The sequence below is a fragment of the Conger conger genome, chromosome 6 (genome assembly GCF_963514075.1).
Source record: "Conger conger chromosome 6, fConCon1.1, whole genome shotgun sequence".
Lineage (NCBI taxonomy): Eukaryota > Metazoa > Chordata > Actinopteri > Anguilliformes > Congridae > Conger > Conger conger.
Window position 1 is genome coordinate 12255305 of NC_083765.1, and position 14201 is coordinate 12269505.

The 14201-nt window shown below is 38.6% G+C and overlaps 2 protein-coding genes across 3 annotated transcripts; both read left to right on the forward strand.

Annotated features, from left to right (window-relative positions):
* The first annotated feature begins 765 nt into the window (after positions 1–765).
* On the forward strand, positions 766–6611 carry LOC133130261 (troponin I, fast skeletal muscle-like). Of its 2 annotated transcripts, XM_061244694.1 has the most exons (6): positions 766–785; positions 2900–2936; positions 3599–3727; positions 5152–5241; positions 5536–5712; positions 6324–6611. In XM_061244694.1, exons 1-6 carry the CDS (start codon positions 766–768, stop codon positions 6411–6413), a joined length of 543 nt encoding a protein of 180 aa, XP_061100678.1. In that variant the 3' UTR covers positions 6414–6611. The 2 variants fall into 2 exon arrangements, with proteins under 2 accessions (XP_061100678.1, XP_061100679.1); XM_061244695.1 differs by lacking the exon at positions 766–785 and having other exon boundaries at positions 2892–2936.
* A 1356-nt stretch (positions 6612–7967) lies between these two features.
* LOC133130077 (troponin I, fast skeletal muscle-like) lies at positions 7968–13618 on the forward strand. Its single transcript, XM_061244321.1, has 7 exons — positions 7968–7998; positions 9578–9610; positions 11153–11189; positions 11418–11546; positions 11857–11946; positions 12039–12215; positions 13076–13618. The coding sequence occupies exons 2-7, from the start codon at positions 9603–9605 to the stop codon at positions 13163–13165; spliced, it is 531 nt and encodes a 176-aa protein (XP_061100305.1). The 5' UTR covers positions 7968–7998; positions 9578–9602; the 3' UTR covers positions 13166–13618.
* The last annotated feature ends 583 nt before the right edge of the window (positions 13619–14201 follow it).

Below are 14201 nucleotides of genomic sequence, written 5' to 3' on the forward strand. Positions count from 1 at the left end.
CACATCTTAAACCTGCTTGACCAGTTACTGGTTTTATTTGGACTTTTCAGCAGGGGGTGCATGCAGTTATTGTATGTATGGACAGTATTTGATTAAATTAGTGTGCTACTGGATGTCTGTGGCTCATTTTCAGTATAATGTATCATTCTGTAAGATGCTGTGCTCCTGAGATTCAGTGGATTAGATCTGTTTCCTAATTCTAATTTTTATTAAATCCCATTTACCTACCCTGTTTACCATTGGCTTCTTTCCAAAATACCCTGAAACTGGAGCAGTAGTGGAGTTGATTGTGAGGCACGCTGTGTCCCTGGTCAGGTACCAGTGGAAACAGAGATGGAGGTCTCTACCAAAGGTCAAAGCTAAAGTCACAGCCTGTAGAGTCTGTACACATTGCTTTGATGGTGTCATTTGCTGGATCAAATAAATGTGCCATTACATAGTGTGACCAATAAACTTTGATTGCGCAAAATGCAATCTCCATATCCATTCATATATAAAATTACATTTTGTTTTTATGAATATTTATAGATTATTTGGTAGCACATTGCAATAAGGTTCCACAAAAAAAATGTAAACTAACTAACAACTACATTAGTAATTGGCAATTCATATTGGAATGCAAAAGTCAGTTAATGTATTGTTAATGGTTAACAAATTATAAGTTCATCCTATGGTTTGCTAATGTATAAATATTCATGTAAGAAATACGTTAGTTAGTTGTTAACAAATGCATGAATTAATAAAAATGTATTTCATGCTTAAATAATGTATTTGTCCATCAAGTTGTTAACATGATTGGATAGTTAATGCAAATTCATGGACCTTATTGTAAAGTGTGATTCTTTTCATTATTTAATTGTTGTTTGTACCGTGCTGTACTGTTTGTGCACAATTAAATTTTTTGTATGTATGTGGGCATACACTTTTCCGATTCCAAACCACTGATCAATGGTGTATTGTGCATAATGACTTACAATATGTGTGATAATTTGTAACCCTGTCTCTCATAATGATCATATTTAATGGTGGGTTCAGCCCCCATTGCCCTGGTGACAGTGCTTCAGACGTGTTCTACATGCCTGCTCACAAGACAAGCAAGCAAACTAGCATCATAACAAGATGACAGCTGTACCTCCAGTCTGGTCATCCAAGTTTAGCACTGTTTAGCTTTCAACAAAATATGCTGTTCTTCAGTCAAGGCATGGATTATGTTTCCCTCATGTTTTGACAAGCAGTCACTATCCCAGTGCTGTTACTATGCTTGTCCAATAACTTATCTCACAACACTGACTGTTTCAATTAATTCAATGGCTAATTTATAAAACTACACCTAGCTGTTTCAAACAATGTTCTTTCCAATGCAGAAAACATGTTGCTGCCATTTTGTATATTTGCTCAGGCTATTGAATATCTGTGTTGTGCCCCTGAGTAATTATAAAGATGACAGTTTGACATGCTTAAAATAAAATGGGCCCCACCTGTTCTTTTTCCCACAGAGGTTGAAACAAGTAAAAAGCCAACATGTCTGAGTAAGTACTCCACTCAGCTGATCTGCTTGAATTTAAGAAGACCTCACATACAGTGAGCTCCAGAATTGACAAATATGTATAAATATGCTTTATTTTCCAACATGTGTAAAGCAGCGTGATTTATTAATGATTCAATGGAATCAACCAAAGTCTTAAAGTTTTAAGATAAAATATATTTCCCTAAAAAACAAACATTGGCATTCCTGGTTTAATACTTTGTGCAAACACCCATGGCAAAGATTACAGCCTTGAGTATTGTCCTTCAATTTGTGATAAAGTTAGAAAATACATTCAAAGGGATTTTTGACCATTCCTCCTTTCAGAACTTTTCAGAATCATTGATATCCTCAGGATACCCCCCTCTTCAGTTCAGACCACCGTTTTTTCTTGGGATTTAAGTCTGGAGACTGAGATGGCCATTGCAGAACATAGTTGTTGTTTTTACTTAACCATTTTTAAGTCTGGGACCGAATTGTTGATCAAATGCTGCCCCCATGTGGCCAAACTGCCTGGCCAATCCAAAGCTTTTTGTGAATCTTCATAAACATGGAGGTGATGGCTCTGTAGTAATCAATCTGTGTACTGTATATTTTCTTTTTAATTCATTCGAATTCGTTCTCATTGAACCAATCTTTTTGGTGAAGGAAATGAACGAAACTAACTATTTCTTTAATTTATTTTAAGACTTAAAAAAAAAAAACCTACACTGAGTGAGCACTTTATTAGGTATTTATTAGACGTATTTTTAGAAATCTACTGCTGTAGCCTATCAACTTAGAGTTATGATGCGTTGTGTATTTAGAGATGGTCTTCTGCATACCACGGTTGTAATGTGTGGTTATTTGCTTTACTGTCACCTTCCTGTCAGCTTTGACCAGTCTGGCCCTTCTCATCTGACATCTCTCTTTAACAAGGTGTTTCTGTCTGCAGAACTGCTGCTCGATGGATTTTTCTTTTCTTTTTTTTCACCATTCTTTGCAAACTCTAGAGACTAGAGTGCGTGAAGCAGTATCTGAGATAAACAAACCACCAACAATCACTCCATGGTCAAAGTCACTTTTTCCCCATTCTGATGGTTGATGTGAACAGTAACTGAAGCTGCTGACCTGTATCTACATGATTGTATGCATTGCACTGCTGCCACACAATTCGCTGATTAGATAATCGCATTAATAAGTAGGTGTAATAAAGTACAAATTCTCCTGAGTGTATATACTGTATTGTTTGCTTCTTATGTAGCAACATCCTTGTGCATGTATTTTGTCTATTTTTTCACTGGAGGATAGGTAAGGTGGTTTTGATGAGTTTTGGCATAAGGACCAGCACTTTTTAAAATTCAAATCCTATCCTATTATTATTTATCAAAATAGGAAAAAGATGACATCAAGTCGGAGGCATCATCTGAAGGTAAGTAACTTGTTTCTCTCACAAACATGCTGTTTGTTGTACACCTGCAGAGAATCAGTCCAGTTCTCTCACCAGTAAAACACTTACTGACCTATGCTCCTGTGTGACTGAAAAGTTAAAAGCACTTAAAAGCCTACTATCGCTGAGCCCTATTACACAAATTATATTGAATGTGGGCTATCGTATTATAGTGCTGGAGTCTGCAGCATTGGCCCTGCTGGGATAGGACAGGCTTATATTAGCCTTTCTCAGGTTCCTGCTGCATACGTGCCACCAAGCTGCTCTCCAAACTCCTATGATTCCCATGTGCCTTCAGCAAGACATGCAGCTCTCCTCTGATTAGTCTGAGCTCTCCCGTTCTCATGTGTGGCTTGTGGAGTGCCAGCTTTCAGGCAGGAAAAAGTTCCATATATCTTAGAAACTTCGGGATCTCTTTTTTCTGTTGAGCATATCTAGCACAACCAGTCAAGTCGGCTTCATAGTGTATGTCACACTTCTTTCCTCGTAGAACTGCCCAATGTTTAGAGGGAAAAGCTATGACTGACTTGGTTGACAGAAAACCTAAATGTCATCCTTTAAAAGTTAATTTCACGACTTCAGTTCTTGCAGGTTTAGAAGGATGTTGCTCAGGCTGGGATATGTTAATAACACACTGTCCTCAGAGCCTGATGCTGTCGATCGCCAAAGACCTGCTGGAGGCTGAGGCAGCTGAGGCAGTGGAGGAGAGGAACAGGTACATGGAGGAGAACTGCCCCGCCCTGTCCTTACCTGACTCCATACAGGAGCTGCAGGTATGATCCTGACCAAACTATAAATGCTACCTATCCTCCTGAGACCCAGGTCATTTTTACAAATATTTATTTTGTTTTTAGATGTGAAGCCCCTCATGGACCTGGCTTGTAACTCTCTCACTCACTCACTCACACCACGTTTAGTTAGTAACTGAAGTTTATCCACAAGGGGGAGCTGTTAGCACTGATGGTGCTTTGCATCAATGACACTGTGTGTCCTTGTTACCGAATGTCCCTTGTTGTGTGTGTTTCGGCATGGCAGAATATACACATGGTTCTTGAGAATAAGACCAGAGACTCATGTCAGGAGACTGAAATAAATAGCCGTTTCTTACCTATGGTCCAGAATTTTGTATCACCAAATTATTACACAGTCACATACAGTTTTACAGGTTCAACTAGTCAATTTTGAACCTCAATATCTCACCCGTTTCAAAACCAATTGCAATGACATTTCGCAGGTCTACCGTGGTAACTACTGGTTTTAGTATTGGTACGTCGCGCCATTTCTGTGCTATGGATACCATTACAAAATTAGCTTTAAAAAAGTAACTTTTCTTGCGCTAAAGTGACTCAATCCAGCGGATCATGACACAAGAACACTCATTCTGTGGGTGATTCAGAAATGTACGTGTTTATCGTTAATTCCATGACTGCAATTTATTTGAATGACCTCATAATTCTAAATTTCAACGATGAATTGTCTTGACTTAACCTGGGGAAACTTGATAATTGTACTTTCTGTTAAGCAACGTTATCGCGTGCAGATTGTGGCTAGATAACACACAGCAGCCAGTCTCACTGTCTGTCCAAAGTGGAAAGCAAGCATTCAGTTTGTGAAAATGTGTCGCCTACAGTAAAGCAAAGAGACCAGCTTGTTCGGTGTACAAAAACCTACAGCTAAATTGCTAGCTATATTATCCAGCTTGCTCTAGTTAAACGGAAAAATTGCAGTGAAAACGTTAAACGTTAAACTAGCTAGCTATCTTATAATTTAGCTTTTAAAAGTAGTTGAAAGCCAAACGTCCTCCCCGTTAAATATTTGCATTAACAAGCTGGTTTACCGGTCAACCCAGTACAGTGGTCACTGCGTGTATATTGGCTCTAACTTTACTTTGCAAAATAGCCAATTCACTTTACAGTTTGTTTGTGAATTATTTGAGAGGTTTGAATCTTGAACAATCTGCCTAGTGGTGAGCACATGTTTGACAAAGAGTAGGAATTATGCATGGCCGTAACAGTTCTGAGATCTGTGCTCAGACCTTGATGGAGAGCAGCCTCTGGTTAGCGTTAGGGCTCATCAATATAATTTTCTGTCTTTTAAGGCTTTCATCCAATACAAACTCATCCAATTTCATTTAAAACATAGTTTTTTTGTGATTAATACAGTAATGCTTTGGTTTAATCATAATGTCTGTCTTCAGGAACTCTGCAAGAAGCTCCACCAGAAGATTGATACGGTTGATGAGCAGAGATACGACATGGCGAGCAAAGTCGGCAAGTGTGACAAAGAGGTAGAATCGGTCCTATCTGTGATCCTATCCATCACCTTCCCAACCATATCTTTCCCAACTGCTATCTGCCTAACCACCCACCTCCCCTTTCCAGCCATCACCTGCCCAACTGTTACCTGTACCTTCCCAAATGTCATCATCACCTTCCCCACCACGCCCTTCCCAACCATTACCTCCCCACCTTCTGTGTTCCTTATACTTCTGTTTCTGTAAACCTACATTATATATGTACCCGGTTGTGTCCACAGGCATGTCTCTCTAGGTCTCTGATCATTGTGCTCTGCTCCTGCCCAGATTGAGGATCTGAAAATGAAAGTGCAGGACCTGAAGGGCAAGTTCAAGAAGCCAGCTCTGAGGAAAGTGCGTATGTCTGCTGATGCCATGCTGCAAGCTCTGCTGGGCTCCAAACACAAGGTCAACATGGACCTGAGGGCCAACCTGAAACAGGTCAAGAAGGAGGTCAAAGAGGAGGTGGGTGTCCTTCCATGCAGTGTGTGATATTCCCACCTGCATAGCCTTTATTCCTATTATAACTTACCTATAACTTTGTATTTATGTTTTCATTCAAGTTAAAGCTCACTCTTCCACACCAAGCTGTCAATATGCAGTGTGCTAATGTGAATAGCTGGCTTGCATGTATTATTTTAGTTGTGTCTGTAGCGGCTGTATCCCTCTAGAGATTCCTTTTATGTTCCAAAATTTGGCCAATGTTGCTTCAGTCAGACTGCAATGTATATATATGCCACATGCATACCAAGTGTCTAAATTAAATTAATACAACAAATATGTTTTTCTTTCTATAATCACTGCCAGGGTTTCAGCTGCATTATCATTATCACCAGGCTCTAATTTCTGTGATTGATGTGAGAAGTGTTAAGTGTTATTATACGATGGGTTTTGGGTGTGAGATGTTGCTAGGTTGCATTACACAAACACACACACACACACACACACACACTCACACGTTTAGAATGCGACCATGGGACTTTTTTATGGAACATCAAGGCACTCACAAGAGAAGAGATTCACATTTTAAGTAGGTGGTTCTGATCCATGGTGCTTTTCCATCCTCTTTCTGACAGGAAAAGGAAGCTATTGGTGACTGGCGTAAGAACATTGAGGATAAGGCTGGCATGGGTGGCAGGAAGAAGATCTTTGAGGCAGAGGCCTAAATCAACCTCCATTGCTGGACTATATATTTTCTGATTATTTGACAATGAACCAAGTTGGATTGTTGGTATATTTGTATTACTGCTGGCCAGATGTCCCTCCATTTCAGCTTCATTCATTTCCTGTGACATATACAGCAGATAGTAACAAAAGGCAGATGTATGGAACAAATGTTACTATTTTGCAAATTTATACAGTACTTCAGCTCCCATTTCCCCACCAGAAATATTTTTGGTGGGGAAATATCTCTGCAAATTTTGTTTTTTTTGCTGAGAAGTATCATGGTATTAAATACATAACAATAAATGAATAAATAAATAAATAACTTTGTTTTTTGTTCCTTTAAAAATGTTACTACAGTGAGTAAAGTATCAGAACACAGGTCAATGGTCAAATTCTCAAAGGCAGAAAACCTGGCCAGGAAATCATGATGTGGGTATTATGGGTGGGCCTGTAGCGTAGTGGTTAAGGTAAATGACTGGGACCCGCAAGGTTGGGGGTTCTAGTCCCGGTGTAGCCACAATAAGATCTGCACAGCCCTTGAGCAAGGCCCTTAACCCTGCATTCCTCCAGGGGAGGATTGTCTCCTGCTTAGTCTAATCAAATGTAAGTGGCTTTGGATAAAAGCATCTACCAAATGACATGTAGTGTAATAATCCCTGTATATAGTATCTGAGAACACGTTTCATCTTACTCAACTCTCTTGCTGATGCTGAGAGGAGAAAGAGATCATTCACATTTTAGGGTTTTCCTGTCTTTTTGGACACCACCATGGAAACCTGGAGCGAAAAATAACCCATCCAGCAGAAGACCTACGGTGTGTATTGTAATTATATACAATCTTTTTATTTTAATTAAAATGAAATGTGTTGTGGTTGCATAGGAAACTTACTTTTTCAGGGCTCAAATGAATTGTTTCTTGAACACTTCAGAATATCATGTAATTTCCAGCATTTTACCACAGGGTGGTGATAATGAGCTACTCACGTTGGGATAGGTCCTCAATACTTGTACAGTGTTCAACAGATAAGTCTACACAGATTTTATTTGTTTCTTATCAAGGTAAGTATGAATTTTATCTTTGTATTTAATTTCTATTACAATTCCCCCAACCCCCAGAACAATTGTCACCCTTCCAGAATGTCAAAAAAATTATGTATCTAAAAAATGGCTTCCAAATAATCATGTACCCGAAAACTACATGCCTTTGAGAAAAAGAAAGACATGAAATATAAGCTTCTTCAAGAAAACCCAAATCCAAAAGATCTTACATCGCCCCCACATTACCATAATACATTAATCAGTATAAGGTAAGTAATTTCCATGATGAAAAGTACGGTTTTTGAATGAATGTCTTTGAAGAACCCATTGTCTTAAAGGGTTATTTATAATTCCGGATGAGAGAAGAAATGGTTATTTATGGCATTTAAGTGACCTTTGAACTGTTGAGTTTCTTCCTTAAAGAGCGGACATCCTGGGCCACAACAGAGGGCCTGTAGTCATATATACACCTCAACCTTTCAGCTGTCCTCGTCTAACCCTCCCAGCCACCACCAGGCCTGCGACACTGCTTACTTCTGCTCTCTGGTGAGAACCTTTCTATTATATTTAATACGCTGTATGCACTGATGAGCTGCCACTTCGTGTATGTACAATCTCATATGCTGCAAAGTTCAGTTGAGTCATATTCATCGGTTTTCTTCATCAAGTGTCCCTTTATGTTGTATTTTTTTAACATTTTATTTTACCTTTATTTTGCCAGGAAATAGTCCCATTGAGATTTGCATCTCTTTTACAAGGGAGCCCTGACAAAAAAGGCTTAAAATATAGCAAATAACACAGATGTTGCATTACACACAGCAAGACACAGAAGAACATAGACACTACGCAAATAATTTAGGCTAAAACAAGTAAAAACATTTATGTAAAACAAGTGCATACAGTGTCCATTACATCGCACGTATCTAGATGTATCTATCCTCCTGCTTTTCTGTTCACTTTGTGATAAAATGCTGAATGCCAAGGCCTTAATATTTTTAAATGGAAAATTATACAGTAAGTCGATAAATTACATTGAATTATGGAAAAATTGGAAAAGAAACATAGAAGCGCTAAAATCTTTCGATTCTGTGCAAGGGATTGTTCATGCAATGTGTCAACGCTGTAAACAGTCACTGGCTGCTTGAAAAGACTGTTATTCAGTGAGTTGAGTTCAGTGTAGGCCTTCCAGCCTTTATCAGATAATGTGCACTTAATGATGCGGGAAACCTTTTTGAGAGTCTCCTGAACTAATATGAGGGTTTGCTCAGGGGTTGGAGAACCTCAATGTTTATTTTACATTATTTGGCTGTCATCAGTTCTCTTTTATTTGATCATACAGGAGAATTTCAGAACATTTCACACAAACAGGATGGTGTAGAGATGTTGTTTGAAGTACAATAGATGGTCTATGATTACAAGTGTGGAACATTAGTGATGCCAGTCAGTTATTTTAAGTGTCAATGTTCTTTTTTCTTGTTCTTGTATAATGTATATGGCCATGCATTTTTGTCATGAGGAAATGTTGGAGTGATGACATTGTATTATAATGAAACACTGGGGTCAAAGCTACTGTCAGTATTTGCTGGATTAGTTTTTTAGGGAGAATGTGTGATTTTAGTGAATTTGGGCTGTTGTTTACTCAGAGTGTGCACTGATGGAGGGATTCAGGACAGCTGCGGCCCCACTAAATATAGGCACACCTCTTCTGGGGATTGAATTTCCTGTGGCAATGCGCATTTTAACATCTATTCTCCTCTGAAAAACAGATGCACATTTTATCATCTATTCTCCTCTGAAAAACAGATGCACATTTTAACATCTATTCTCCTCTGAAAAACAGATGAGCATTTTAACATCAATTCTCCTCTGAAAAACAGATGCACATTTTAACATCTATTCTCCTCTGAAAAACAGATGAGCATTTTAACATCAATTCTCCTCTGAAAAACAGATGCACATTTTCACATCTATTCTCCTCTACAAACAATATCCAGGCCTAATATTTAAATCGAGTGTTCTGTAGTATAATTTCTTTACCATTTTGGTCAAATCACACTGTGGAACACAACTTCTTATAGAGGTCATTTTATATGAACTAAAGAAAGGCCTTTTTTCTTTTTTACAGGGTGTGAAAGAAACAGCCAGCCAAGATGTCTGAGTAAGTGTCAATCTGTCTCAAAATGATATGTAATAATGATATTGATGAATATCATGCAACTTAAACACTATTTGTAATTTTCAAATATTGATTTCTCAAAGTACATTGAAGTCATAGTCTTCCTCTCGAACCCACAATTTGAAAATGGATTGGAATTGGAAAAATCGCCATTTTAACATTGCACTTTCATATGTATGGAGTCCGTTTCTTTGTTTTTACATCATGTATATATTGTATTTACTTAAACAGGTTACCTAATTGTGATGAAAGGAGTCATTGTCAAGATAACATGTTCAGCAAGAAAATATATATAAAAAATATATCTGACGATATTTCACAACATCAAATACAGCAAATATGCTAGGATTAATCCATAATGTGGTGTGCTTTAAGGTACTAGGTCATACTGTTAATAACAAGCAACCAAATGCTTTCAATTCATGCATTTTTTTTTTACTGCCATCTCTGATCCAATATATTTTCAATAAAATATACATTTTATATCACAATTTATCGCAGGATAAATGAACTTAGTGATTATACGTCAAAGCAACTATTGTAATCAAAAGATTCCCACAAATAGCTCCATATGAGTTCAGCTCATTTTCTAGCATCTAACACAGGTTAGCTTAGAAAAGTCACATTCAATGCACTCTTGCCTCCTCCAGTTTCAGCCCTATGAAGTACATTCTTCCCAAACTGTAAGAGCTGGGCCATAAACCAACCTTAGGCAGCCGTGTGTCCACTGTATTGGGGTAGGCTGGGGTAGGCCCCTGACCCTCCTGCCCCTTGTCAATCAAGCCACCCAGACTCTGAGCTATTTCCACCATGCAGGCTTGTTCATTAATTCAACCTTTATGTCTAATGTTAGATTTTCCATTTCAGTTTATTGTAAAGCGCTGCAATAAAGCCAAGTTTTTTTTTAGTTCAGAAATCACAACGCTGAGTAAAATATAGAAATGTTTACTACAACACTTCTAAAAAGGAAAATATAATATCAATTGAATTACTAGCACTATCGCCTCACAGCAAGAAGGTTGAAATCCCAGCTGGGGCCTCTCTGTTGTGGAGTTTGCATGTTCTGAACACATGGGTTTCCTTCAGGAACTCTCTGGTTTCTAAATTGAGGAGAGTCTAAATTGCCCATAGGTATGAGAGTGTGAGTGAATGGTATCTATGCCCTGTGATGGATAGGTGACCTGTCCAGGGCATACTCCTGCCTCTCGCCCAGTGCATGCTGGGGTAGGCTCCAGGCCCCAGTGACCCTGACTCTAACCCTGGCTAAGTGGGTTAGATAATGGATGGATTGAATTACTTGAAAATGCCACCTTGCATCCTATTACAGGCTTACCAATATTACATTTAAAGGTTATCATATAGCAGGGACCTCGAACTCCTGAAGGATCACAGAGTCTGCAGGTTCTGTGTTTCAGCAGTTAAGTAACTGGCTGTTTACAAGGCCTGTATTGAAAGGAAACTACAGAAACCTGGAGATGCTGCATTCCCAGAGGATTTTCATTTCATTTTATTGTCTTTCAACAGGAAAAAAATGACGTCCAGCCGGAAGCATCATCTGAAGGTAGAGTGTGTGTGAATGTTTGCGAGTGTGTATGTGTGAGTGTGTGTGCACGTGGAATCTGTTCTAGTGTCCCCTAAAATTTCCCCTCAAAATGACTGAATCTTTTTTGATATCCATTTTTTCCAAAAGGAACCAAGTAAAAAAAAAAAAAACATATTCCTGTATAAAAATGTTTTTTTGCATGGTAAAAACGTTGTGTCTCATGCTCATTTCTGGCTGTTTTTGCAGAGCCTGATGCTCTCCATCGCAGCGAGCATGCTGGAGGCTGAGGCAGCTGAGGCCGAGGAGGAGAGGAACAGGTACATGGAGGAGAACTGCCCCGCCCTGTCCTTACCTGAATCCATACAGGAGCTGCAGGTACTGCCCCGTCCCAGCCAATCAGCATCAGCCTTCCCAACCAATCAGCATGTCCGTATTCCGTCCAGATTGTCCGCAAACCTTACATCCTCATGGTGTTAAGATTATTTTTGAATCGCAAAATTAATGTAATATATATTGTAAAATATTGTGAAAAAAAGAATTGACGATGATTATATCATAATGACATTATTTGGTATGTATTTCCCCATTACTGTGACATATGTACAGGTCATACATAGCTGGAAAATACTGCAATTGACATGCGTGTCACTCAATTGTTTTGTTTTTCCTGAATGTCTCATGGTAGGCTCTGTGCAAGAAGCTTCACCAGAGAATCGATGCCGTTGATGAGGAGAGATACGACATACATGCCAAAGTGACCAAGTGCAACAAGGAGGTAGAGTCCTTCTGATCTCGCCTGCCCAGTCCCCTTTCCAGTATGTCTCGCAGAGTCACTGATTCTCCTGTATGCGTCTCATCTCTGCCCAGATTGACGAGCTGAAGATTAAAGTCATCGACCTGAAGGGCAAGTTCAAGAAGCCAGCTCTGAAGAAAGTGCGTATGTCTGCTGATGCCATGCTGCAAGCTCTGCTGGGCTCCAAACACAAGGTCAACATGGACCTGAGGGCCAACCTGAAACAGGTCAAGAAGGAGGTCAAAGAGGAGGTGGGTGCATTTCCTCTGGAGACAGAGCATTATACAACGCGGAGCAGTATCTGCGTAACACCTGGTTAATATGCCTCGCATATTCCTTTCCATGTATGTATTTACATGAATTTGGTGTGTGTTACATCTCATGCCTATTTGTGGTTATTGGTCTTTTATGAATAATCTTTTATAAAGGCATTATGAAAGGTATTATGAAAATATCAATATACACTCAGTGAGCACTTTATTAGGTATTTATTAGACAGATCTTTTAGACTTCTACTGCTGTAGCCTATCCACTTACAGTTATGATTGTGTGTTCAGAGACGCTCTTCTGCATACCACTGTTGTAATGTGTGGTTATTTGCATTTCTGTCACCTTCCTGTCAGCTTTGACCAGTCTGGCCATTCTCCTCTGACGTCTCTCATTAACAAGGCATTTCTGTCTGCAGAACTGCTGCTCACTGGATTTTTTGTTTTTTTGCACCATTCTTTGCAAACTCTAGGGACTAGTGTGCGTGAAAATCGCAGGATATCAGCAGTTTCTAAGATACTCAAACCACCCTGTCTGCCACCAACAATCATTCCACGGTCAAAGTCACTTAGATCCATTTTTTCCCCATTCTGATGGTTGACATGAACATTAACTGAAGCTCCTTACATACCTACATGATTGTATGCAAAGCACTGCTGCCACACAATTGGCTGATTAGATAATCGCATCAATAAGTAGGTATAATAAAGTAAAAATGTTCAGAATAAAGTGCTCGGTGAGTGTATATTTTCATATGAAGGACCACTCATAGAAACTTTAACATAAAAATGGTTGTCAGACTATAAATACAGTATATAACATCTCCCCCTCTCTGCTCTGACAGGAAAAGGAAGCTATTGGTGACTGGCGTAAGAACATTGAGGATAAGGCTGGCATGGGTGGCAGGAAGAAGATCTTTGAGGCAGAGGCCTAAATTATCTCCCTTTGCTGGTTTATTCTTTGCTTTGCTCTGGGTATTTTGTTCTTTATTTGGGACTGTGTTTTGCTCTCTTTCGTTCTCGCCCTCTCTGTTTTCATGATTTATTCTGATCCATTTTACACTTGGCCATAATTGTATTGAGGTACAGTGGAGTGGAACAAACTAAAGTATATTTATTTAACTTAATTTTTCCTCTTAGCACCTTGTATACCTTGCCATAGGTATACAGGTATACAGTCATCACTAAATCAGTTGTTGCTAATAAATATTTTGATGGAACCTTCAAAGTACTGATATAGAATCACTTATTCATTGATGTTAATTAATTCTTCTGTTACATTTATGAGGAATGAAGTTTAATCGAAGTATAGAATACTTGCATATTATTAATGGTAAAGCAGTTGAGTTTCAGAGATTTCCATTGAATTAAAAACATGATGTTGTGTTATGTTGTTAATCAGAAGGTGCCCAAACCATGTAAACAGATTACATCTGGTGTGGCTTTCCATGTACCTGTATATGCGATATACTGTACAATACATATACAGTAAATGTGACCACATGCGTAAAACGGCATGTAATGAGGGTAAATAGGTAATAAAATGTGCAAATTAAGAAAAAGGACCTAACTTGTTTTACTTGTTTAGATGGAAATATTTGTACAACCATTTGTGAGCCCACTGATTTGGTTATGTTTTGCCATGACCTACAAACATCATCCATTGTTTTGATACCCAAGATGTGTGTGTGCAACACCAGGCCGCAGAGTAGTGCTAATCCTCTCTTCAACTCCAGCCTTTTCCTTCTTAAATAACTTTTTCAATGAATTCCAATAATTATTTATGAAAGGTAATTGTTCTCCTCTATTAGTTGTATCTTTGAGAAAATATTATTTCAACATCAATCAGATTTACAAAAGTTCACTGAATTATTTTAGACTACCTTATACATTATTGATTAATTTATGATGGCATTTATTCATTAATTCCTAAAAAAGCAGAAACTTCCTGACTTACTGACTGACTAGTTC